The sequence below is a fragment of the Vidua chalybeata genome, chromosome 1 (assembly GCF_026979565.1).
Source record: "Vidua chalybeata isolate OUT-0048 chromosome 1, bVidCha1 merged haplotype, whole genome shotgun sequence".
Lineage (NCBI taxonomy): Eukaryota > Metazoa > Chordata > Aves > Passeriformes > Viduidae > Vidua > Vidua chalybeata.
Window position 1 is genome coordinate 42638584 of NC_071530.1, and position 24787 is coordinate 42663370.

Below are 24787 nucleotides of genomic sequence, written 5' to 3' on the forward strand. Positions count from 1 at the left end.
TAGTGCCCTCCCTTTTTTTGGATGACATAACAAAAAAAACTGTACATTGACAAAATCTAAAGGAATTTAGCAAGAGCCTTGCTCTGGTGATTCCCAGAAAGGTGTCTCCTGCTATCCTGCAAAACTGGAAAAACACACACTCATGCACTGGTCCTGATGTACAATTGGAGAGGTCTCAGCAAACATTTAATTATCCCACTTCATATCTGCAGCTCATGGACTGCTGCTGCATCCATAAAACTGTCATGCCCTCAGGCTCAGATATTTTGTGATGGCAAGAAAGGGTCCACGGTCTGTGCTTTGTAATTTAGGTTTTGCATAAATAATTTTATTGCAGCCTGCTACACTGACTTCAGAAGGCTCAAAAACAGAGCTGAATTCATCAAGGTCAAGGCATTCACTTTCCATAGCCAGAGGCACATGGAGGAGATATGTGACCAGCACCTGGTTGACCACCCTAGGCACGGCAGCCAAGAGGGTCATTGACAGCTGGGTGACACATCAGCATCCTTTGTTATGAGATTATGTGAGCTGGGCACAAACTCACATGCTCAGATCCCAGAGCTGCCACTCCCCATCACTGCTACATGACTCACAGGCAGCTCAAAACCTTCCCTGATAAGGGGTTTGCAGAAACAAAAAGCAATACAATAAACAGAGAGTAATAGGATAATAATAATAAAAAAAAAACCTTCAAGAAGAGCCAAAATAAAAATTTCCAAACTTTTATTAACCAAACCAGACAGTGTGAAGGCATAAAAGCTGGCACTGATTTTCTGTGTGAATCACTGCATTTCCAGCACTATGTGTCCTCCTGAACCAAGACTGCAAGTCTCTGTTCTTCACTAGAGCTGAGCATATGATCCTCAAGGATGCAGAGGAAAATGGAGAGCTGTGCTTGGAGGGTTTCCAGCTAAACAACAGGGAAAGGGGCAGCCATAGACCTGAGTATGTTAACCAGGAGAAAAGCTGGGGAGAAAGAGGCATATTTTGCCACTGCACTCCCAGTTATTTAGCCTGCAGCTGTAGCTGGGGAGAGGGTGAGCAGTGTGTAGAGTGAATGCAAGCTCACGTCCACCCAAGGTAACTCATTTTCTCATTGCTGAGAAGTGTGATGCACATGTTGGCAATGCCCTGCAGGCACTGGTTTCAGGTCTCCCCCGACAGGGATGCTTGCTGCAAGGCAAAGACATGGAATTCATGGACAATGTCTATGCTGGCCAGACATGGAATGACTGTCTGTGACCTGCTTGTCAGCCTCAAGTCATTTCAATGTGGCAGAGATTGGCTCCCTTACACTGCTGTTCCAACCCCAGAAGCTGAAAAAGTCCAGGAAAAACTCAGCTCTATCTCCAGTCCTGGGCCTGGGGTGGCAGGTAAAAAGAGTGGCTGCATGAAGTAGGCTGGGATTGCAAGGATCTGGGCAAGCAGAGGTAACATCTGATCAGCAGGTGCAGTGTGGCTGAGGCCAGCATGGCACGGTGCACACAGGTGAATGCTGAGAGCAGAGCAGTGTGACCAGCAGCCACACCACTGCAGCACTGGAGTGTAGATACACACACAGGCATGGGGGCAGAGCTTGCTCTGCTGGGACATTGCTTCTGATGCTGTACAGTCCAACCGTGATCCTAGAAGGAATGGGTACTATTGGAGCCAAGAGGTGTAGGCACCAGCTGCCACTGCCCCATGCAGCTTTGACAATGCTGGCACCCATCTTCCAGCTGCTTCTCCCCCTTGCTTCAGGTTCTCAACCTGTCTGTCTGTCTGTCTGCAAAGAAAAGCCTGTCTCCAAAGCAGGACTTCCTGCCCCATGAGTTGATTCTTTTCTTCCCCAGCCTGATCCCTTCCCCAACAACAGACGAAATTGCCAGAGGTCTCCCAGGGCAGCAGCAAACTTGCTTTTGTAATTGCTGCAAAGCTACCATCAGCTAGAGCTGTTTCAAAATGTAGGCTCTGCTGACCTCTAGGGGACTGCTACAAACCCAAAAACATAAAGGCTTCAAAGCACATGGCACGTTACAGCCCTTCTTCACAGGCTCCTCAGGAGCCCTGTGGTGGGGATAACACAGCTGACAAAACCCACTCCTGGTCTCTTTAGCACTGCTAGAAGCTGTAAATAAAACCCTGGCTTCAACACTGCCTCTTCCATCTCATCTTTATGGCAGCAATACCTCAAGAAATGTGTACCAGAAAGGTTAGGTTGTTGGGGAGATATTACCTGCTATCAGACTGCCTCATGTAATTGCTGCTTTTCAGCACGGAGAAGCACACTAGGAGTTTGGGAGTTTGTGGCTTTCAGTATGAGTTTGTCTAATAAAAGGTATAAAAGCCTAAAAGCCTTGCCTTGGTGTCACAAGCACAGCACTACTTGGCGAAAAGCATGGCTGCATATACCTAGGCATTGGAAATAAAGTTAAATGTGCTTTTTTATGGCATTTCATCACTCAGTAAACAAGTGGTAGAAACAAGAACCTTGTCACAGAGTAGAAGGAACATAAAGAAAACGTAAAATCTGATGTACCCTGTAAAACAGCACATGGTGTTGCCAAGGGCAGTAACAGCATTTCCCAGCTGCCTGATTGAGGACAGCTGTGGTGGGGAACAGCGCATTAGGCAGGAGCCAACAGAGGCAGCACATACTGCGTACCTCTAATGGACCTGCTCTTGATACAAAGCCAAAGCCTATCACAGCCCTAGAGCATCCTAATTTCTTGATCTGGGGAAGGTGTGACATGACTTTGGAGAGCTGGAGTGTAGACAGACTTGAGCTGGGTGGCTGCAGCCACCACTTTGTGGGGCAGCTCCCCACCACAGCAGGGCAGATGGCTGTCCCTGGTCTGAGGTCCATGATAACAGACAGCTGATGTCTAAATCGTTGACATTCACTTGATCTTCTGACACAGGCAGAAACCCATCCAGCAGACCTGAGAGGGCAGCAGGCTCCAAGCAGCTGAAGGGGTACTTGGGAACAGCACTGCATCCGCAAGGGCAGCTGTATCTGTAGCCAGAGCCAAACTGTCCCAGCGGCTTCCACCATATGCAAAGGTCTCTCAAGAAGCTGTGGGGCCTCTGCTGTCGGGATCATGCTCCAACACGAGGGAGGCAGTCCTGGCAGGCACTCCACCAGCCACAGGAATGACTAATAGGCAGTGCTTGGCGTTCTGGGCACACCAGAGGACATGTAATTAGTGTGCTCCTACTCAGTGCTCATGCCCTAGGAAGTGCCAAAAATACAAGGCAAGTGCTAAGTTAAGGCAATTCCTCTTCCATGGGCTGGAAGATGTCAACCCACAGAGGCTCATGACAAAAGGTAACAACTGACTTGACTCTTTCAACTAAATCAGGGTGAGAAGATGTCAAAGTAGCAATTAAGAGTGAAGTATTTAAAGAAAAGAGACACATTATTTGAACAGAATCACCATTTTCATTTCAGCATCGTTACATGTCCCTTAATTAGAAGAGATGTCTTCCTATTCTGTGCAAAACAGAAAAGGACCTGCGAGGTCTGAAATACTGGCTCATACACAAATACTACTACCAATTCCCAGCTTCTGACAGCAAATCCACTGCCTCAGACTGTGCCAAACCAAACCACCTGATGACTCTGGGTCCATCAGGGCTGGCTTTGCAGAGCCCAAAGCTCAGATGACATCATTTTCTCCTCCTTACACCTATAAACACTGTGTTATCCCATCATGCACCAGCAGTGCCCATGAAAGTCAAGCCTGTGCCACATGCATTGTAGCTGTGTTTTAGCCCCCCTCAGATTCACAACTGAGTTGATTTTGCTCATACAGAAAAGACACCATCAGTCATCAGAGTTTGGTAAGCTCTTTAATGGGAAGCTCATGGTGTAACGATACTGCTGGATTTGACACCTTGGTGGTGGACAAGGAAGGAGGATCAGAAGGCAGGCAGTGCTCCACTGTAGGCTTACACCTTTGAAAGTGCTGAACAAAAGGGCAACTTCTTTTGCTGACTCCTTTCACAGCTTAATAGTCCCAAAGATAGAGAGGTCTTCCAGCCAGAAAAATGGTGGAAACCACACCAAAGACAGCCTTGGCACAGCATGGCACAACATGATTTCTGCTTGGTGTGTTGAGGGCTGACTAGTCCCTGCATTAGTAAAGGAAAACTTGACAAAAGAATTGCATTGACTGAAATCCAGAGCTGACACTTCTACCACCCCTGAAGATGAAAGCTTCCTTTACATGCAGTGTTACCGCAGATCTTGGGCTACATGAGCAACAGCATGTTGGTACAGAAAGGGAATTTCAAAGTTCAATGTATTTTACATGAAACCAGTAAGCTTCATTATAGTCAGCAATAACTAGTTCAAAGAAGTTTGGATTTTTTTATTGTAGACAAATGAAGGCCCTTTTTGTTAATTTGTATTTTTATTTTTAATGTCCAAGCTCGTACTGAAAGTGCAGTGCTACGCAGCTCTGTAAAAATTGGGGTTTGCAATAATGTAGATGTGCCTTTAGGGACTGTCTTTCTTTAAAAAAAAAATCAGCAATGAGAAACAAGTCAAATATAGATCATGTAAAAGACAATTTGTCTCACTGAACTAGTAAATGTGGTTAAGTGAAGAGGATTCCTCCGCCCACCTGCCACAGACATCAAACACCAACAGTGCAACTAAGTCTCGGATGTCCAATAAAACCCCAAAGTGACAGGATCTCCCCTCTAAGGACCAAATTTAAGGACTCTATTTAAATATCTGCATTGGAAGTGATGTCCCCTGAGCCTTCAGCTCCGTGATTACCCTGCAAGGACGACCTCAAGTCCAGCCTGTTAAACGGTCTAGGAGTTGCTGCCCTGAGTCACTCCTGCCTGACTCTCACATAAAGCTTTCCCAGCTGCAGCTGTCTGCAGAGACAGGCTGCTGGGGAAGAGGGGAGGTCCTGCCAGAATTAAACACATAAAACAAAGCATTTGTCTCTGCTCAGCAATTTACAGAAAGGGGCATCCAGCTAATGCCCCTGAAGGGATCTTTCCCAATTTCCCATGTCCTCTGGCCAAACCGAAAACAGCCAGCAGAGAAAGAGACCCCCCAGTGACCAAGGAAACCAGACAAGTTTCATTTTCTGGATTTCCAACCTGGAGAGTCTCAATGGGTTATGATTTTCAGAGATTGGATTATCTGGCTAGACATAACTGCCTGTGAAAAGACACTGGGTTTGGCACCTAAAATGACTGCTGTCTTCTGCACAACCCCTGTCTGGCACAGACCCCTCCAGGGTCCTCGAGGGATAACACATCTGCCATGCCACCTCATCCCCCCTATACAGAAAGGACAGTGTGACTCACACTGGGCTGAACTGCAGCGCCACTGATGCACCTGGCTGCAAGCTGTGGGAGGTAAGAGGTGTTTCTCTCCTCCTTCCTATGCTTCTCTTCTTCTGGGAGAACTTCTGAGAAGAACAGAATGGTAAGGATGGACAGGAAGGAAGTATGGCCACAGGGTAAGGATGCAACTTCGCCTCCTGCCACTGCTAAAGCTAACACTGAGTAAAACAGCCATAGACATCAGCCCTGGATTCCAGACAAAGATAAAGAAAGATGTTGGAAGAGGCTGGAAATATGTCCTAAATGGCAGCTTTCCAAAACAATGTCCACAATGTTATTGCAATCGTTTTTACTGTCACAGTCTCATGTCCCACCTTGCAGAGGGGTAAAGGGCAGGGACCTACTCAGCAATGTTGCAACAGAAACTCCTCCCTGCTGCCCCCAGCCACCATATCACTCAGCACATCTTCCATGGGACACAATGACAAGATGCAGCAGCTGACATGCATGTCATTGATGCAGGCAAACTAACTATGGCTATTCCCAGAAAAAGTGGCATTCTTACAAGCATGATTCTTTCAAAGGCACAGCACTATGCATGGAGGGAAACTGCCTGCAAGAGAGCCAGGAGCAGGGCAGGAGGTGGAGCTGAAGTCTGGTGAGGGATCAGGTCATTGTGCTCAGGGGTGGGCTACTCCTCCTGTTTCTGTGAGGTAACAGTTTGACAATTTTTTTCTCTCATGAGCAAGTCCTTTTAAGGAGATGTAACTATGCACCTAAAAAAGGAGCTTCCGGCACCCTGACTGCTGCTCCTACCAACTCACACAATATCATAATGCTGGAGAAGAGGAATAGGCTTTTCAGTTTGCCTTCTCTATCCCTTCCTCCCTCAAACATCTCAATGCATTAATCAGGCAGGACACTAACGGGAAAACACAACTGAGCTCAAGGCCTCAGTAGTGTCCAGAGGAGCTTTTCCATAAACTGCATGGGTTCAATATGTAGATACTTGCAGGATGGCATTGGCTGACTCAGAAATATCAGCATCTCTCTCTCTGAAGAGGCTTTACTCACTCTTGCCCCTGCACCTGTCACAGTTCTGAAATCTGCCTTTCCATCTGGCATCCCATGTATTTCTCATCACCCAAGCAGCACTCTGCTGACTGCATTCATGCAACTCCTATTCAGAAGCACCAGTTCTGCAAGAGCCCCTGCTATGCTGTATTTATATTCAGATAGAGCATGAAATGCCTATGAGAAAGGCTGAGGGAAAAGGGAAACCCTTCTATGTCCTTTCATTACTGGTTTGCTCTGAGGATAGGCAACGATAATGTGTATCTCTGCTCACCCACAGACCTAAAGCGCTATATACACTGCTGGACAAATAATACTAACAGTCCCTTTTAGAAAAGGCTTAAGGTGGCACTTTCAAAGGAATTACCCTGCTCCTGCTAAATTTTCTGGAGGTCTGCATGCATAACTGAAGACCTGTCCTGAATTCTCAGAGTCTGAGACGCACCTAAAGCTCAGGGCAAGGCAATGGCAGAGCTACAAACCCACATCTCACCGAGTATCCAGGTTTGCAAGCATTTATGCATGTGTTGGCAAATCTTGTGTCTCAGTCTGGCAGCCTAGTCACAGGGTCATGCTACCCCTGATTTATTACTGAATGACTACTAACTGCAATATGTGGTAGGAGGGAGGGAAAAATAAAATACAAACGAAATACAAAAACAAGTTGTAGTACAATCAAACCAGCTCCACACTCTTGCATCATTTGGCAAGTATGGAAAAGTAACACAGTAATACAGAAATGTATTTGGTCAAAGTAAGGAATCAATATTTTTTGATAAAATACATTCTATATTAATGCTCATTCACATTTATTACATGTAAATTAAAATTTCTATGTATAAAATTCCAGTTTATTCTCAGTGCTGCCTGGTCATGCTTCAGCTCAGCAGCAGAGCTCAACACATTCGGTTCCTAGCAAAGTGAGAGGAAATGAGAGCGCTCAGCTTTCTACAGGACCAAGCCTCACACATCCCCTGGTCCTGCAGGTCCTGCCTGAACAAAATCTCGCTGGCTTCAGTGGGAGTTTTGCAGGGCAGAGCACTACAGAAGGGCTGTCTGTCCAGCACTTGCAGTCTGTGTGGTTGTCACTCAAATGGCACATGACATTCAAAAGAAAAAGTGAGTTAGTGAATACAGAAAATAATATATCTACATAATTTACAGCGTTGTTTGCTTGCAACTGTATTAATGCTCAACCACTCATTCAATCAATATGCAGGGAAAGGTAGCACAGTGCAGTACACATTACAACCTCCTGCATACAATTACAAGCACTGGATTTTAGTCTTTCCTCATTTCATGAATTCCTGCCTATTCCGCTGCCACCAGTGCCCAATTCCCACTGAGCCTTGTGGAGTCAATCCCTCACAGCATTTAGGCCGGTCCACATCTCTGCCACAGGCCCCTGACACCATGCAAGGCGCATTTAGCAGCAGGTCCTCAGCTACTACCCATGTCCACCCTGCACCCTCCCCTCTGCTGTGCCAGCACTCTCTGTGCAGCCACATGCTGAGCCAGGTGGTGGGACCGATCCAGCTGGAAGCCTGCCTGTCTGTAAAAGGCAGAGGGTTGTGTTCCAGTCAGGCCAGGCTCGCAGCCCAGCTCACTGTGCAGGAGTGCATGGGGTGCCTGCACCTGCAGATTGGTGCCAGCCACCTGCCCCTCAAACAAATGGGTGAAGTGCTCAGCAAACCTGAACAGCAGGACTTTGCCTCTAGCTTGCACAACTGTAAATTGCTCACTTGCATTACAGTAGAGCAGAGGAAAGTCAGCCCCATAAGATCTACTTGTGTGAGCCACAACCTAAGGGTTGTATGCTATAAAGAGAGGTTCTTCCAAAGGAAGGCTCTGTTTAAGGTTGTAGCATCTGTCCTAGCTGGAGAGGAAATAAAAATTTAGGGGCTTAAAGCAGGGGTGGAAACCACTGGTCTTACACTTTATTTCAGTAAGCAAAAAGCCTATTGCTGCTATACAGTGTTATACAGTGAACTGCCACGGTTCTCACATCACTAGTCCATAGAAAAGGTGCTGCAACTACCATGTCTATGCCTGCATGCTGAAAGAATGTACAAAGTTGCATTAAGCTCTGGTTTTCTTCCACTTTTTTTTATATATTCTTAAACTCTGACTTTTACAGTGTTGCAGACACTTCTGTGCAGACTCAGGTAACACACATCATCCCAGTTATGGAAGATCTTTGCCTCCGACAGAAGAAGTCATGTGCTATGCATATTTCAAACCACCATCATAAATGTAAACCATCAAGAAAACTTGCTCTCTGTAGTAACCCTGGAAAAAGTCTTTAAAAATCTATTGAAAAGGAGACATCGTTAACAACAGGGTTTTCAAAATGATGCGAGTTATTTATAGGAATTGTCCAAGCATTTTCTCTTCGCTCACTCCTTGTTTTTATAAAGTTAATTCCGTATAAAAGGGCTTTTTAAGTGTGTGACCTTTGTTTTACAATTTTTAAAAAATTGGAAAAAAGGAGTAAATTTAGAAACATTGTTCTTGATTGTGGAAAACAGCTGTATTACAACAGAATTACCTTTGCTTCTTATATTTTCAGTACAAAAGGCAAGTAAATAAAGAGACCCTGCATCTTCACAGTCTGGCACTCATCCAAGTTATTTGGAACTACGTAAAACAGGTAAAAAATATGAGGGGTCATCTTCTCCTTCATACAAAAATGCTCGCCAAACCCCTTGGGGAGCAAGTCCCCTGATAAGTAAAACCTCACTAAATTTTACATCAGCTGAAGCAGTATTTTAGCTCCCCCTCCGAGAAGGTGTATATGCCCAGACTAGCTCAAAGGCCCAGAAAGAGGTCTGGCATAATTTTAAGAGCCAGGTGTTGGTTGATACCTTTATGGCTTCAGTGTTAAGTTGCATTCAAGTTGCACTCAAGGAAGATCCTGGAAAATACAGGCCTGTCAGTCTCACTTCAGTGCCCAGTAAAATCATGGAAAATATTATTCTGGAAGGTATATATAAACACCTGGAGTACAGTGCAGTCACTGGTCACAGCCAGCATGGCTTCATGAAGGCAAAGTCCTGCTTGTCGAACCTGATTTCCTTTTATAACAAGGTAATCCACCTAGCTGATCAAGGGAAGCAAGATGATGTCATATATTTGGAGTTCAGTAAAGCTTTTGATACTGTATCAAAAGTATCCTTCTGACCAAAATGTCCAGCACACAGCTGGATAAACATGCCATGGGATGGGTGAGCAACTGGTTCACAGGCTGGGCACAAAGGGTTACAGTGAATGGGGTGACATCAGACTGGTGATCTGTCACCAGTGAGGTACCACAGGGCTCCATCCCTGGCCCTGTGCTCTTCAACATCTTACTAACAACCAGGACGCAGGACTTGAAGGAATACTAAGTAAGTTTGCTGACGACACTAAACTGGGAGGAGATGACAACTCTCTTGAGGGCAGAGAGGCCCTGCAGAGAGACCTTGACAAATTAGAGATGGGCAATCACCAATTGTGTGAAGTTTAACAGGGGCAAGTTCTGGATTCTGCACCTGGGACAGGGCAACCCTGGTTGTGTGTAAAGACCAGGGGAGGCTGGAGAGCAGCACTGTGGAAAGGGACCTGGGGGTCCTGATTGATGGCAAGTTGAATGTGAGTCAGTAGTGCCCAGGCAGCCAGGAGGGCCAAGCGTGTCCTGGGGGACAGCATCACCAGCTGGGCAAGGGAGGGGATTGTCCTGCTCTGCTCTGCACTGGGGCAGCCTCACCTCAAGTGCTGGAGGCAGTTTTGGGAGCCACAATGTAAAGAAGACATTTAACTATTAGAGAGTGTCCAGAAGAAGGCAACAAGGATGGTGAAGGGTCTCGAAGGGAAGCCTGGTGAGGAGTGGCTGAGGTCACTTGGTTTGTTCAGCCTGGAGGAGACTGAGGGGAGACCTCATTGTGGTCTTCAGCATCCTCAAGATGGGGAGAGGAGGGGCAGCTACAGATCTCTTAACTCTCATGACCAGTGACAGGACCCAAGAGAATGGCCTGAAGTTGTCAGGGGAGGTTTAAGTTGGATATCAGGAAAGATTCCTCACCCAGAGGGTGGTTGGGCACTGAACAGGCTCCCCAGGGAAGTGGTCACAGCACAAACCTGACAGAGTTCAAGAAGCATTTGGACAACGCTCTCAGGCACATGGTGTGACTCTTAACGTGCCCTGAGCAAGGCCAGGAGCTGGACTCAAGGATCCTGATGGGAACCTTCCAACTCAGCATACTCTATGATTCCAAGATTCTAGTGCACTATGCCACGAAGTTTGAGCAATAATTGGGCAGTGTATCAAAACCAGCAAAGCTTAAAGTTAGTTGTCATGCAGAAGAGGGATAGGCAACAGCTATTTTTTACTTGATTTGTAAGAAAGCAGCACTTGCCTTTGGATCACATGGTGTCAAAGTATCAGGGCTGATTATAATGTGCGCTGCTGGTGCCAGTTACTCCCAGTTATTAATTCAGCACTTGGAAACTCAGGTGTCAGTGAAATGACATCAATATGTCTGACACCCTCCAGATTCTTACTTCCCATTATTTTCATTAAGCCTTCATATGCACTTCTGCAGCACCAACCACTACTAAACTACTGTTTTTCAGGAGACGTCTCTCCACGTTTGGTACTTTGTCAAAAACCTATAGCTGTTGAACTAAAAAGAAAAGCGCAGGTGGTGTTTGCTCTCTGCACTGGTTTCCTTGGAAAGGTCACGGGTGAGGACTCAGCACTCTCCCCACACGCCTCCTACATTCTCAGTACTCTACATTCATGTCAGCAAACACTACTCTCGAACACAAATCGAAGAGACAAGTCAGCGACAAAACTACTTCTAGACTGATAACGGCAGAATGCTACCAAGACAATTCCATAGAAAACCCACTGAAGCAGGAGCAAAATTCAGGTCACTTCTTAGCAAAGCTCATCACGGATTATTATTTTTTTTTTAAACCATTTTTTGTAAAACTTTTATCTTGGCAGCCAGATATCCCCTTGTGATGTGCTAATTCAAACAGGCTAACATGGGACCACCTGACCCCACCTGGTACCAAAGGCTTCCGAATTTTTTTATAGCTTCTCAGAAAATCACTGCTGACTGACACCCATCTGTTGGTGATCGGCTTCTGGCTCCTCTTCTTCCACATCTGCGTTATATTCTTCAAATGCATCATCATCAACATCTGGAAGCCCAAGTAACTACAAAGAAGAGAAAATACTGTGTAACAGTGAATTACCCACTTGTGCAGCTTTGCTGCAAATCTTCACACAAATCCTATGCGCACTTCTTAAAAACCTCAAACCCTGGAATAACAGTACTGCATAATGATCTTGACTCTCTTTGTCTCCCTCCTGGGTTAAAAAAAAATTTGAAAATGCATCCTCACACCAAATTAAGCGCTCAGAGACCGGAAGATAAATAAAACCAAAACAAAGCACTTGCAAAAAGCTTCACATTCTTCTCTGAGGTTACATTATGAATTGTTGAGTGTTTAGACTTGGCAATGGTTTAACTTCAGAAAGAACAATGATAATACTGTAGCAGTAGTTGTCTTGGTTTAAGTTTGTTTTTTGTCAGCCCTATAAAAGCAAAGAAGAAAACATCCTCAAGAAAGACTGGCTAGTCTGGAATAGGCAAGGAATTCCTAAAAACCCAAAGAACCTGCCATGTCAAATGCTCTTCTTGAAGCCTTCACTCCATCACACCAGATAGTCTTGCCTGCTGTGTGAAGCCCATGCAGTAAGAATTACTGTGTATTCCACTGAAATACTGTCTCTTTAAACTTTTGCAAATTAGATTTGGGCTTGCAAGGAACTGCAAGTTCATCTTCCTTCCTTGGCTCCACCTCATGGCTCCGACCACTGCAACATCACCTCTTCAGTACAGGAAAAGGAGCAAACAGCCATGTTTGAATTTCTCACCTCTCCCCCAAAAGGTTGCCACGCCAACAGAAGTCAGGAAGACAAATAAACCAAATAACAGTCAAAATAATGCATCTTTTGTGGAAATCTCAGATTCTTCCACTAACAGCTATTAATAGCCACAAAGCAAAATCATAGGCCAGCCATAACTGAGAATACCATATTTAGCTTGCAGGGCTGGAAGAGCAGCACAGATGCATGTAACACCCTCTTTGGAGAGTGATGCAGCTGTTAGCTCTTGAAAGAGGCAAAGCCCAGAAAAATCGTGAGGAGGGTGACACTCTTTAGGTGAGAGCATGGAAATGAGAAGGCTGCAATGAGGCAGATTTTCAGGGACTTAAACTAATTCAGTCTGTGATCGACATTCAAAATTATTTAGTGGACATAAATACAAGGCATAGAATGAGCTTCTGGGTGCAATGAAGCTTGTATTCGTCACTGTCACTGGGAGAAAATTAGATTTTTAGTTACAGGCTTTCTTTGGCAGGGAAACGGAAGGAGAATTTGCTGACTAAATCCCCTCCTTCACATTTTAAAAATAATTACGGAGAGACCCCAAATGGAAAATGTTTTTTTTTTTCCTAAGGAGAACAAAGTAATTGTTCCTCTGCGTATATATTTTTCAAATCAAATGCTTAACTAAACATGAATGGCTCAGTTCATTTTCAGGATGCGGGGGTTTTATTTCATGTTGAAGCTAAAATTAAAATACTCAGTTTTCAAAAGGCAAAATCAAGGACTCTTTCTAGACCTTCTTATACAACAGTATTATTTTTGATAAACTAATCTGGTATATTCAATTTAGATGTGAGTGTTGTACTCCTGTTTGTATCACCTGGTAGAAAGAGTTTTGATTGCATTTTTTTTCCCCACCTCTGGCCATAATTCCTCTTTGATTTGCAAGGAAATGAGTCACATGAATCTTCATTTTATGGGATACTGTACTGCAAAATTAGTATGGAAAACACAACATGCACCACAAGAATTCAAAACACATGCACAATCCCAAAGGATAGGGAGTACATCCTGCTTTTCACACATTCCCTCTCTCTTCGCCATCAGGAAATCCAGCTCCTCATTCCCTGGAGCAGCATAAATCAGAGGGAGCAGTGTAAATCAGAGTGATGCTGTAGACTTTAGTGGTTTTACAGAGGAAGAATGGGGGTGGGGTGGGATGGGATAGGATGGGATGGTATGAGATTCTCCTCCAAGGGAGATGCAGTTTTATTCTCTCACAGACACTTTATGACCCTCCAAGCCACCAAGGACCTCAACCATACAGGTCTTGCTTTTAGGTGTCATATCCTGTTACTTCCCACAGGATTATGGTGGTCCCTCACTGCTGTTAACCCCTTACTGCTCTCTGGACTGCAGTGACAAATCAGCCCACACCTTCAACACATGAAGGGGGAGGATCAGGGTCCAAAGAGCAGGGAGCTCTACAAACATTGGGACAAAACAGAAGGAGGGTATACATAAGGTAATGACAAAGTAAGATGATGAAGATGGCCTGGGCTGATCTTAGATTGACTCCCACCTTATCTTCTTTCCCACACACTAGTTTCTGCTTCTAGTCCATAGCTGCTATGTTTTTTGAAGTATCAGCTATTCAGCAGACTTGAAAGGACTTAACTGCAGAGGAAAACAATGAGAAAAGACATAAAATAGAAAACAATGGTAGAAAGAGAGAGCTGATTCATCAGCAGAAAAGCCAAGGGGAAGAAACTGCCAGGCAGGGATGCATGGCTAGGAGGAGGTCAGGGGCATGGTGAGGAGGGAAGGAGGGAGGATAACAATCAGCAGCATTGCCTGTACTACAGCTATTTATTTCTGCTGGCCAAACTACTCATCTGGAGGTAAAGGAGAGGTCACCGGGACATGCATGAATACAGTGGATATGGAATAAATGGCTTTTACACTGCAGACTGCCCACTTCAGATGTAGGCTTTCCAGGTTGAAGATGAGCTCAGTGTAGGACCCCTGGAATCTGCTGCTGAATTGTATGACTCATGCCTTGGTTTCCTGCAAACTTTGCCAGTTGGTGTGATGTCCTTCAGGCATTTCTTATATTTGTATTTCTTAACCCTTTCAAAGTGCCCTGATTTTACAAATAACCTCACAGTTACTAACTTATGGAAACAAAGTGACACTGTGTCCTACTAAAAGCTGGCACCCAAGCACACTAAAAAATAAACCATGTACAAGACTGAGCTTTAGCAGTCCATGTGATGCTACACTAGAGCTAACACAGTTCTGTTGAATCCCTGTGGGAAGGACTATGTCTCCAGACAGATATGCTTGAAAGTACCAGCATGGGTACCTCCTAGCACCAGAGTATGGCACCTCTGCTGTCTTTCTGACACCAGAAAGACCAAAACACAGGAGGAGATGTGATGCTCTGAGGCAAATAACAGTATTTGAGCCCAGTGCTATTGGTTGATATCATGTACCTTGGCACTTCTAGATGCTCCCTGAAGAAGTGGATAGTAAGACAAATCACAAAGTTTTGTGGAAACTTCCTGGGACACAGGAAGTCAGTAATGGGTACAGACAACATGCCCCTCACCACCTTCAGTAAAGAAACACCTTGAGAGGTGTGGATAATTGTTGCAGGCAAACCAGCACTTTTTAAAAAGCCTCATCCAATTAAATATCCTGCTTGGCACTGTGTTTAGGCACATAAAACATTAGGGGAGAGATGCCTGAGAGCAGTGAGGGACAGTGAGCAGACCTAGACCACCCTCATTGCCTTCTGTGCCCATGGAAGACTGGTGAGCAGAGGGAATTCTCTGTCTCTCACTGAGAGGGATGCCAACTGCTGGGCACTCATATTCTCACTGTCTCCAAAACACAGGGCCCAGTAGCATGAGAAGCCAGTCCCTTCCCACTCCACAGCCCCAGGGCAAGCTCATGGAGACATGGCTGGGCTGTTATCACGAATGTGCAGAGCAGGGCTGAGCTGAGTTACTGGAAAAAGTTGTTTCTGGAGCCCTCAGTTATGGGAAGGCAGATGCTCATGCTGTGCCAAACAGCATGGAAAGCTGCAGATGCACTGCCACTGTTTTCTTCTAAATATTTCCCTTCAAAAAACCTCAACAAAGAATTTCAGCACTGTCTAATAATCACAGATGTCTACTGGGAATACCAAAATGGAGAAGACTTTCAGAAGGTGCTTTGCAGTGCTTAGCAAGCATCTGCTAAAAACCTGGTCCCCAGTGTCCCAGAGGCCCCAGTGAGAGCCAGAGCCACCAGATACTTCAGAAAAGCCCAGTCTGAACTTCAGTTGCAGTTTTTTCCTGAACTGCCATTTTTCACACTGGCATTTGCCAGACTGGTCTCTGTCAGCTGATTTGCTGGGATAGAGGAGAAGAAATGCCCTGCAAATACACTGTTGCCTTGAAGCTGATAGCAAGGTGGTCTCCTTAGTAAAATGGGTCCAGTTCAGAAAGAACAGGAGACAGTATGAAGTGATGCCAAGGAAATAATTTCCCAATCTCAAAGAAAAGTGGTTTTGTCCTGGGAAAGGCCTGAGGGTGCAAAATAACTGTTTCCATGCATCTACTGTAACACCATTCAATTTTTAAAATCTTTCCTCCTATGTGTGTCCTATTTTTAATAGCTACTATGAGGAAAATTGTCAATACATTCCTTAATTAGACTTGTCTACACACAGCCATACCTCAAATGATAAACTCAGTTTTGTTATGCTGATGCAAATCTCTCAATACTGGGTGAAAGGAGAAGCTGAGAAACTTAATTATCTGTGGTACAACCATGAGAAAATGAAGAGGTACTTGATTACAGTCTGAAAGAGGTTTCTGGCAACTGAGGACACCATTTTTGAGCAAAAAAAGTGAAATGAAATTCAACAGCTAGGGAGAAAAACTAGAAAAACGCAGATTGTAAACAAAAGAGTTATTCAGAGAGCACCGTAACTAGCCATGAGAAGAAAAAGTGCCCAGCAGTGTTGTATCCTTTAAGTCACCTGAAGACTACATCAAGTGTGTCTTGGAAAAGACACATTCTAGTTCAACCTCATTTTATGCGGTCAGCTGTGGGAATCATGAGGTGAAATGTGAGGTATGAAGGGCTGAGGATACGTGAGCATAATGGTTCCCCTTACTTTCAACCTTTTTATTCTGAAGAGTAGCTCAACTTGGTTTGACTGAAGTCAATTTCTCAGTAACTTAAATTATGCTGGAATAAATGTGGTTTAAATGAAATAAGTAATCTGCACCAATTTAATTAAGTCTTTTTTAAGCCCTCCTTAGTTAAACCAATGGAAGTTTCTCATCAAAGGCACAGCTTCCCTGAGCAGGAGAAGACAGTTACGAAGATCTTAGAGCCCAATACTGTTCCGGGAAACATGCTTGTATTTTTTGCATGTTTTCACAATTACAAGCAGCTGTAGTGACAGATCAGATTTCCAGCCCTTTCTAAGAAAAGTGTGCATCTGTTCTATTTATTTCTAGCCTCTCAAAGGATTCTTTAAAACTATGCTCTTTTATGTCGACCAGCTGTGGTGATCTGTGCAAGGGTGCAACACAGGGAGGGCCAGTGTTTTCATATTGGTGCTCCAGGCCCTCCCTTTCGCACTAAATACTTGGGATACATTTCCAGTCTTCTCAATTAGCCAGAAAAAGACAGGAGGGGAAAGTTGAGTATAAAAACGTCCATTGGTGAACTTTTTCATGGACATGACAGGAGAATGGCTCTGGCTACAAACCTTCTCCTGCGTTGCACCAAGCCCTTAGCCAGCCCCAAAACATTCAAAAGGAGTATGTGGCAAAAATGAAGGACAACAGTCAACCTAAGACACCTCACCCTGATGAAATCCTGGCTTTGGCACAAATCTTAATGTGTCAAACTAGGACAGAGAAAGCTGAGTAGCAGCAAAACAGAAAAATACAGGCCCCCTCGCCAAAAAACCTGGCTTCTCTTCCAACTTCTTCTTGAGCAGTGACCAAACCAGTGTGTGGAAATACCAAATGGCAACCATCCTGATAGCAAAATCTGCATCACTTGGGGCAAAAACCCCCAACCATAAAATAAAATAAAACCACCCTGAGGAGAGACCATATTTCCAGTTTCCCAGAGGTTTACTCTAGCTGTTCATATCCTTGCAAAACTCCCCAGTTCCAGTGCCAGGAAACAGCTCTGCCACAAAGTCCCGCGGTGCTGATTCGTATCCTGTTCCTTGGAGTCAGTGCTGCATCAGCAGGACGCGAGCCCCTGCCCGCTGCCACCGGCTGACACATCAGCTGGCCTCCCATCCCACACGGGTATCTCATTCTCTCAAACACAGAGATGGAAATAAAAAGCCAGCTGACTTCCAAGAAACAATTTCCAATTGCCTGATGCTAGCTTATGTGTTAACACTCCTGTACCCAGGCAGCTAACTGGAGATGTAAATTTCTGGAGAAGAAAAAACAGCTTGCTCTATCCAGTGCTGTCCTATTAAAAGTCAAAGCTAACTGTCAACATTTAGAAGGGGAAAAAAAGCACTTACGGGTCTGAAGGATTTGAAGACTTTTTCCAATATTTCATGGAGTGTTTTCTTCCCACAGGAGGAGATGTAGTCCTGTGCAAGCTGCAGAAAAGGTAAGCAGTCCTCACTTTCGCTCCACACATGCTGAAAGCCAACAGCAACACAAGAAAGGAAAGGCATTAACAGGAATTCACGCCAACCTTTCCATGTGATTTTATAAGGTGACATGTTGTAAACATCTGCCAAAGTACACCAAGCCTCCTGTAGTTCAGACCTGCCCTGGGGACAGGCATTGCAGGCTCTTTCAGAAGCCATGTTTCTGAGGAGGAACCTGGATTTTAATAACATGATGCATCAGAAAACAGGGAAATCGATCCAGAAGCAGAAATGTCTCATGGTTGCACCAGCCATGAAGGGTACACGCACTTGGCGCACACACATTTTACCTATAAAGGTACTTTTGTTTGACATCAGCCCTGCTCAGACCTGGAAGTCATGTTGGGTTTTCTCTTTTTCTACATCATCTGCTGCAGTGAAGCCCTCAGGAAGAGCTAAAGCATCTCTTTGTCTTCTGGCATTAGTGCAAATATGATGCGACCCTGGAGGTGGAATTTGATGTGTAATTCTCTCGACGATGCAGAAGGAAAGATGCAAAATCTGCCTGCAGGACAGACACAGAGCCAAGGAGAGATGTTTGGGCACTCATAGCATCCTGACACTTTGAGCCTCCTACCCTGTTTTGAGATTTACTCCTCCTGGAACACAATCTTCTCTTCCCAGGCAGGCACATTTAAACCCATTTGAGATCCTTCTGTCTTACTTCTGCTCTGGAGATGCTGGCTCCCCAGCCTTACACTCAAAGCCTCTCTCAAAACTTATGTTTATTCTGCTGCTAGGAGGTTGCTTGAAACAGAGCTGGCAAGTGATGGAGAGAGCACCCAGGCAACAGTGCTTCCTGTGCCCAAGAGCACAAGCTAATGCATCATCTTAAACACCTTCTGTTTGATAACTTTGTGCATGGGACTGTCTTAGGCAGCCTGCCACACAGAGAAGTGCAGTGCTGCCAAATTGGTCTGAGACTCCTGTACCTCTCTTTTTGCACAACGGCTCTTTTCCCCAGAGTGCCTTTTTACTTGCTATAAACAGCAGGTTATGCTTAAACAAGGAAAGAGGAGGATCTCTCCAAAGCTTTAACTAACATTCAGGGTAAGACTCAAAACGACAGATGTTTCAATCCCTAGCATAAGACGTGCATGTTGCCTTTCTCTTCAGTGGTGAGTACCTGCCAGGGATGCAGTTTTGCACTTAATGAAAGAAAACAGTAATTAACATCACCTAAACTGCACCTTTAAGATAAAACCTGTAACTGCTTTGCTATGAACCTCACTTGACCTACATTTTCTTTGCTGCTTGTTGCACTTTACAAGCATAAACATAGTGAAATGTTTTGTTATGAAAAGAGCCCTGCATTACTGAGTAGGTTCTGCTCTTTCCATATAATCAGAGTCATGTCTTAATCATTCCAGCAATAAAAATAAGTTCTTTACAGTCTTGCCAACTCTCAAACACACATACCACAAGTCTCATGATACTTCATGCCACCTTAAAAGAGTCATGGGCCTTGTAATCCTATAAATACACAACTAAATCTCAGCCTCTGTTTACAACAAAAAAAAAAAAAAAAAAAAAGCAGAACTTTGTGATTTCTGTGGCCTAAAAAGGCAGAACGTACATGAAGTGAACTGAAATGAGCCCTCCTCAAAATATCAAATGAACACTTCCAAATCACATTTTAAAAACAGCCTTTGGAGAAGGTTTTGGAGGTCTGGCCCATGATTTCTTCATACTTGGGGTTAGCAATAACTGTTTAGTTACTCCTAAACTTCAGAGCTGAATGTTGCAGCTTGGCAATTCCTGGCTCATGCCAAACCTGTTGCAATTGTTTATATATATAAAACAATTATGACAACTGAGATCCTCATTCTTGTTTAAATTGTGGTTTCTTCTGACTACTAGAGCTATACACAGGAGCTTCCACATAAATGAAAATCAGGCCCTGCCCTTTAATAAATCATTGCTGGTTCATTCCCCAGGGCAAGTTAACCCCATGTTGTCCTAACGTGTTTCTACAATCTCTTTTCAAGCTGCACCACATTTCAGACACTAGTATGAATTCATCAGCAGTAGGCAGAGGAAGATGATCTAACACAAGGGGAAAACCTAAGAGAATGACCTGATCACTGAGTTTTTGAGGAGATTTTTTTGCATACCACCATAGGACAATTAGCAAGTAACAATTCCAAAATCTCCCCATCTGCAGAGGATTTTAAATGTTGACTGTAGCAACAAACACACTACGAAAAGTTTCATGTGCCATTAGTGCACACATCTCATTCAGAAATGGGTTGATTTAATCTTCTCCCTCAAAAACCTCAACCATAATAAAGACCAGGACTGTAATGCCTGTAGGTTCAGCTGTATCTACAGCTCTCTGTGGTGGTTCAGTGCTGCACCCAGGCAGCGCAGGAACTCTCTCAGCACTGACTCACCCATCTCCAGAGGAACCTGCAAAAGGAATTTCGGCCTTTCAAAATAAAAACAAACGTAATTTCAGGATTCAACTCCTGTTTAGAAAGCTCAGTAAGGCTGCATATACAGAGATGGTTTTCCTGGAAAACCCGATGCCTGAGGATCTCTCTGCAGTGGGAGAAGGTGGGTGCTGGCAAACTCATGGATCACAGTGCTTGGTTGTGGCTGTGCAATTAAAAAAATATTAACCTCATCATCAGAGTATGTGTTTTCCAAGCTTGCCCAGTTTTGCTCACAGTTGTTTTGTGTCACTACAAAAGCACACGGCCACTAATTTCCACCTCAGCTGACCTAAGATCATGGTTGAATTATTTAGTTCAGCATCTACACACAGAACATAGCTGAGGACATCAATAGGGTTGCATCTGGAGGGGTTTGCTTTCCCTCACACCTTTAGATGACTCAGTGTAGCTGGATGGCAGAATCACTTGCTGGCCCACCTTTTTCTAAGCAGCCCACTTGTTGTGCATAACAGTAAAACTTTTTATTTGTGGGGATAATTTGACTTGCATAAAATATTCAGATCCGCTGACTCTGTTCTGAAATATTTTTAGGAAATCTTGCAGCAAGATGGCATCATATTTTTATTTATTTGAATAACATGGTTACAAAACAAATAACAGACTGTAAGGAATAGCATCACAACTCTCACTCTCCTATACAAGTCCACTTGGCTACACAAGTCCAATTAATTCCTCGAGAACCTCAGGATCATCAGGAGCTGAACAGTACATTGTTCAGCTATCTAATATGCTGATTTGGAGTTTCAGTGTCCAGGTGGTACTGAAAATGCCAATAAGCATCTACATGTGTCTCCTGCATCTCTAGCATGTTAAAAGCCTAGCCTAAAGATATCTTTTCAGGAAATGAAAAGTGTCAGATTGTTATGATCTGGGATCTCTGATGTTAGACAAAATTCAGTGGTTTTCTCCCCCAGATTGCATCTTGGCAATCTTTCCAAGTTTTTCTCCTCTCCTCTTTCCTTTTAAGTTCATCATGCTCATCATTTCCTCCTTACAAGTGGGTTATCATGGAATTCTCTGGCACCTCCTACATAGCTTTTTAAGTCGCATCATTATGAAATGACGACGTAAAGACAGAACAAGAATACCAGGCATCCGATGCTTATTAAATGTGAGGCTCCTTTATAAGAGGCACAGGGTGCAAGAAGGCTGTGAAGTGTGTCACTGTGAATTCTGTTTATATTTACTCACTTTCACACTTCACACTGTGTTAAAGGAGCCATGCAACAAGGCTTTAAAGTGCAAATGATAATCAGTCCCTTGGCTTGTATTAAGTCTTCTTAAAATAAAATTTAGCCTGTGATTGCACACAGAAAGCAAAGTTATAATCTGGAACATTAAAAAAAAGGAAAGTGACTGCAAAAAAAACCAAGATAATCAAGCTGGGAGCAGAAATTAATTCCCACAGTGCACTAGGATAAGGAAACAGGATGCTGGAGAATCTAATCATTAGTGGGTCTTAATCATATTAAAGAAACACCATCTCTTTAAAGAAAAAGAATTAAGAATGACAGATATCTGCCTGTCTTAAAAGTATTAGCAGTAGAAAAAGTGCCACAACCAATAAGGCTAGAAAAGACAGAAGAAAACATCACTTCTAGTTTTCCACTGCTTATGTTCCAGATTTGACAGGAGTTGGCCTCTTGCTCCATTTCACCTTGCCCTTTGCACCATTTAGTAGTGACTCTGGGCAGGGAGTTCTTCCCACACCAACCCCGGAATGAAAATATTTTCAAAAAAAACAAAGAGAAAATGTGATTTCAAACACACACACACACACACACAAAGCCAGCATTGGAATAGGGTCTGAAGCTGCTAAAGATTTTTTTTGAAGTTGACTATACTTTGTATGAAAGAGTTCACTCAATTATTGAGCAGCGTATAAAGAAACAATATATGTCTAAGAAAAATAAATGGACTTTCTTTGCAATTTCCAGTATCAATAGTGTCCAACCTCAGTTTTAGCCTAGTGCTGCACTGGATTCATACGTGTTCCTGTTTAGGAGTGCAGCAGGCATGGCCTTTCTGGGCACAGGCATCTCCAGAGATCAATGAGCACTGGGGTCTGGCAGGCTCAGAGGTGCTGGGAAGACAGATGTGCAGAGCTATTTCCACAGAGGACTGAGAGAACCCACACCCTGAGATACCCCACTGCTGCATCTGAAGGTCTCATGAATCCCTGGACAGATGCATAACTAAACTCCAGACAACTTCTTTCATAATTCAGCATGACCATGTACTCAACACAATAAATAAATAAATAAATATCCTGCTTGCTGGGATCTGTGGTCCTGGAGAAGTCACTCCACTGCTCTTTGTTTCCATGGACCCATCTGTCAGATGGGCTCACTCTACACTTACCTGTTGGAAAGGGAATTAGTGAACATTTGTCAAGCAAGTGGAAGGATGAAACTTGCTCTGTGAATGGAAGAACCTACAACATTCCTACAATAATGGTTCTAGGAGCTGTTTTGTTAAAATAAGCAAAGCAAAATCCTTTCATTGAAGTTAACTGGCACTTGGCAGCTTACAAACCCCGTGGCGAGGTGCCGCTTTTCCGTGACACTTCCTGCACTTGTGCTCACCACCGGGAGGGTCTGGCCGAGGGGAAAAGCACCCCCCGACCTTTCTCAAAGACAGGGGTTGTGGTGCCGGAGCCTTTTCCGCACAAACTCGGCGCTGAACTCCGTGAGGGGCGGCGGGGCGGGGGCGCCCGGCCGGCACCTGCACGGATCCCGCGGCGGCCCCGGGGAGCGGCGGGGGAGCGGCGCGGCCCTCCTGTCATCCTGACTCCATTTTATTCCTGCCCATTCTCCATTTGCCGTGACAGCCCTGCCAGTCCTCCCGTCCCCGCGCCGTGCCCCAGCCCCGGCACCCCCGGAGGACGGAGGGGCCGCGGGGGGAAGGGGCAGCTGCAACCTTGCGGGGCGCGGGGCAGGCTGGGGGGCCCGCACCGCTTCTCCCCGCCCGCCCGGAGCCCGCAGCCACCCCGGGCCGGGTGATGGGGAAGGGGGGGTGGGGTGTCCCTGCCCGCGGGGCCGCCCCCCACCGGCAGCGGACTCCATTTTGCAGATTGTGGGAGGATCCCCCCGGCCCCCGGCCCCGCCGCCCTCCATCACCGCATCCCTCCCTCCCGGCCACGGCCCCGTCCTCCGCCCCCCCCGGCGCTCCCCCTCGGATGCTCCCGCCGGGGTCCGGGGATCCGCACGGACGGAGCGTCCCGGAGCGGCGCGAGGGCTCCCCGCGCCTCCACGCACACGCGCGGGGGGCGCCCCGCACGCCCGTGACCCCCCGATCCCCTCACGGGGCACTCACGAAATTGTCGCCGCAGGCGGACTCCGGGCAGAGCACGTAGAAGGAGACACCGGGCTCGGCGTAGAAGTCCATGCGCCGCTCCGTCTCCTCGGCGGCGATGAGCTGGAAGGGCGTGCGGGCGCACCATCGCTCCGCCGCCTCCGCCAGCGCCTCGAAAGCCATCGCCGACCCCGCCGCCGCCGCCGCCTCCCGCCCGCGTCCCCCGCGCCGCCCGCGCCTCGCGCCGCCCCGCGCCCGCCCCGCGCGCCGCCCCTCCCGCCCCCCGCGCCGCGCCTCGCGACCCGCGCGCGGCTCCCGGCACCGGCCCCGCTGGAATTCGCCGCAGACAATTGACTCGACGCCTTCTGGCAACTTGGGGGAGAGGAAAAAAAAAAAAAAAAGAAAGCCCCACGCATGAAGGTGCTGTCGGTGAGACCGTGCCTCGCCTCGCCGCTTCCCATCCCTCTTCCCTGAACTGGCATCCCTCTTCCCTGAACTGGGCCGGAATCTCGGCAGCGCCCATTGTGCTCGGCACACGGGTATGCCTGCACTGGGTTCCCTGGGAGCCACCCACGTGTGGGCTGTTGGGCTGTCCAAATACAGGCAGAATCACCCCGTGACATTGGAAAGCTTTGCGGAGGTTCCTCCTGGCCCACTGGCCTGTTACCGTGGATCTGTGGGTTAACAATGAGGTTCACATTATTCTTCCAAGTTTACCCCAAGGGATTATCTGTATGTCCAGCCAAAGCATAGGAGATACCAGATCTGCATTTATGAAGGGCCTTAGATTTGCACTGGCGTGCACTGTGCTGCAAAGGAAAACAAATCCTCACAGGCCTGTGTGGGTTTTCAGCCCAGGAATTCATAGAGGTGAACAGGAAGCCACCGTACGTGGCAGTGGGCAGAAAAGTTTGCACGGACAAAGTGAACACTGGCCTCTGAAACAGCCCAATGGCTGTTTCTGGTTTCCAAAGTGGTGTTCCACTGCATTCCCATGGCAGGTACCAAAAGCCCAGCTGACTGGATCAGTGTCACACATTGAACACTCCCATCGTATGTATCAGTCGGTGCATAAATCATTCGATGTAATGGTGAGGTCAC

General features: G+C 45.8%; 1 protein-coding gene across 2 annotated transcripts; it reads right to left on the reverse strand.

Moving 5' to 3' along the window:
* Nucleotides 1-497: 497 nt before the first annotated feature.
* Nucleotides 498-23883, reverse strand: MTURN (maturin, neural progenitor differentiation regulator homolog). Of its 2 annotated transcripts, XM_053941725.1 has the most exons (4): nt 23708-23883; nt 17802-17924; nt 11415-11569; nt 498-1628 (listed from the first exon to the last, which is right to left on the reverse strand). In XM_053941725.1, the coding sequence occupies exons 1-3, from the start codon at nt 23867-23869 to the stop codon at nt 11459-11461; spliced, it is 396 nt and encodes a 131-aa protein (XP_053797700.1). In that variant the 5' UTR covers nt 23870-23883; the 3' UTR covers nt 498-1628; nt 11415-11458. The 2 variants fall into 2 exon arrangements, with proteins under 2 accessions (XP_053797700.1, XP_053797690.1); XM_053941715.1 differs by lacking the exon at nt 498-1628 and having other exon boundaries at nt 3816-11569.
* Between the last annotated feature and the right edge of the window lie 904 nt (nt 23884-24787).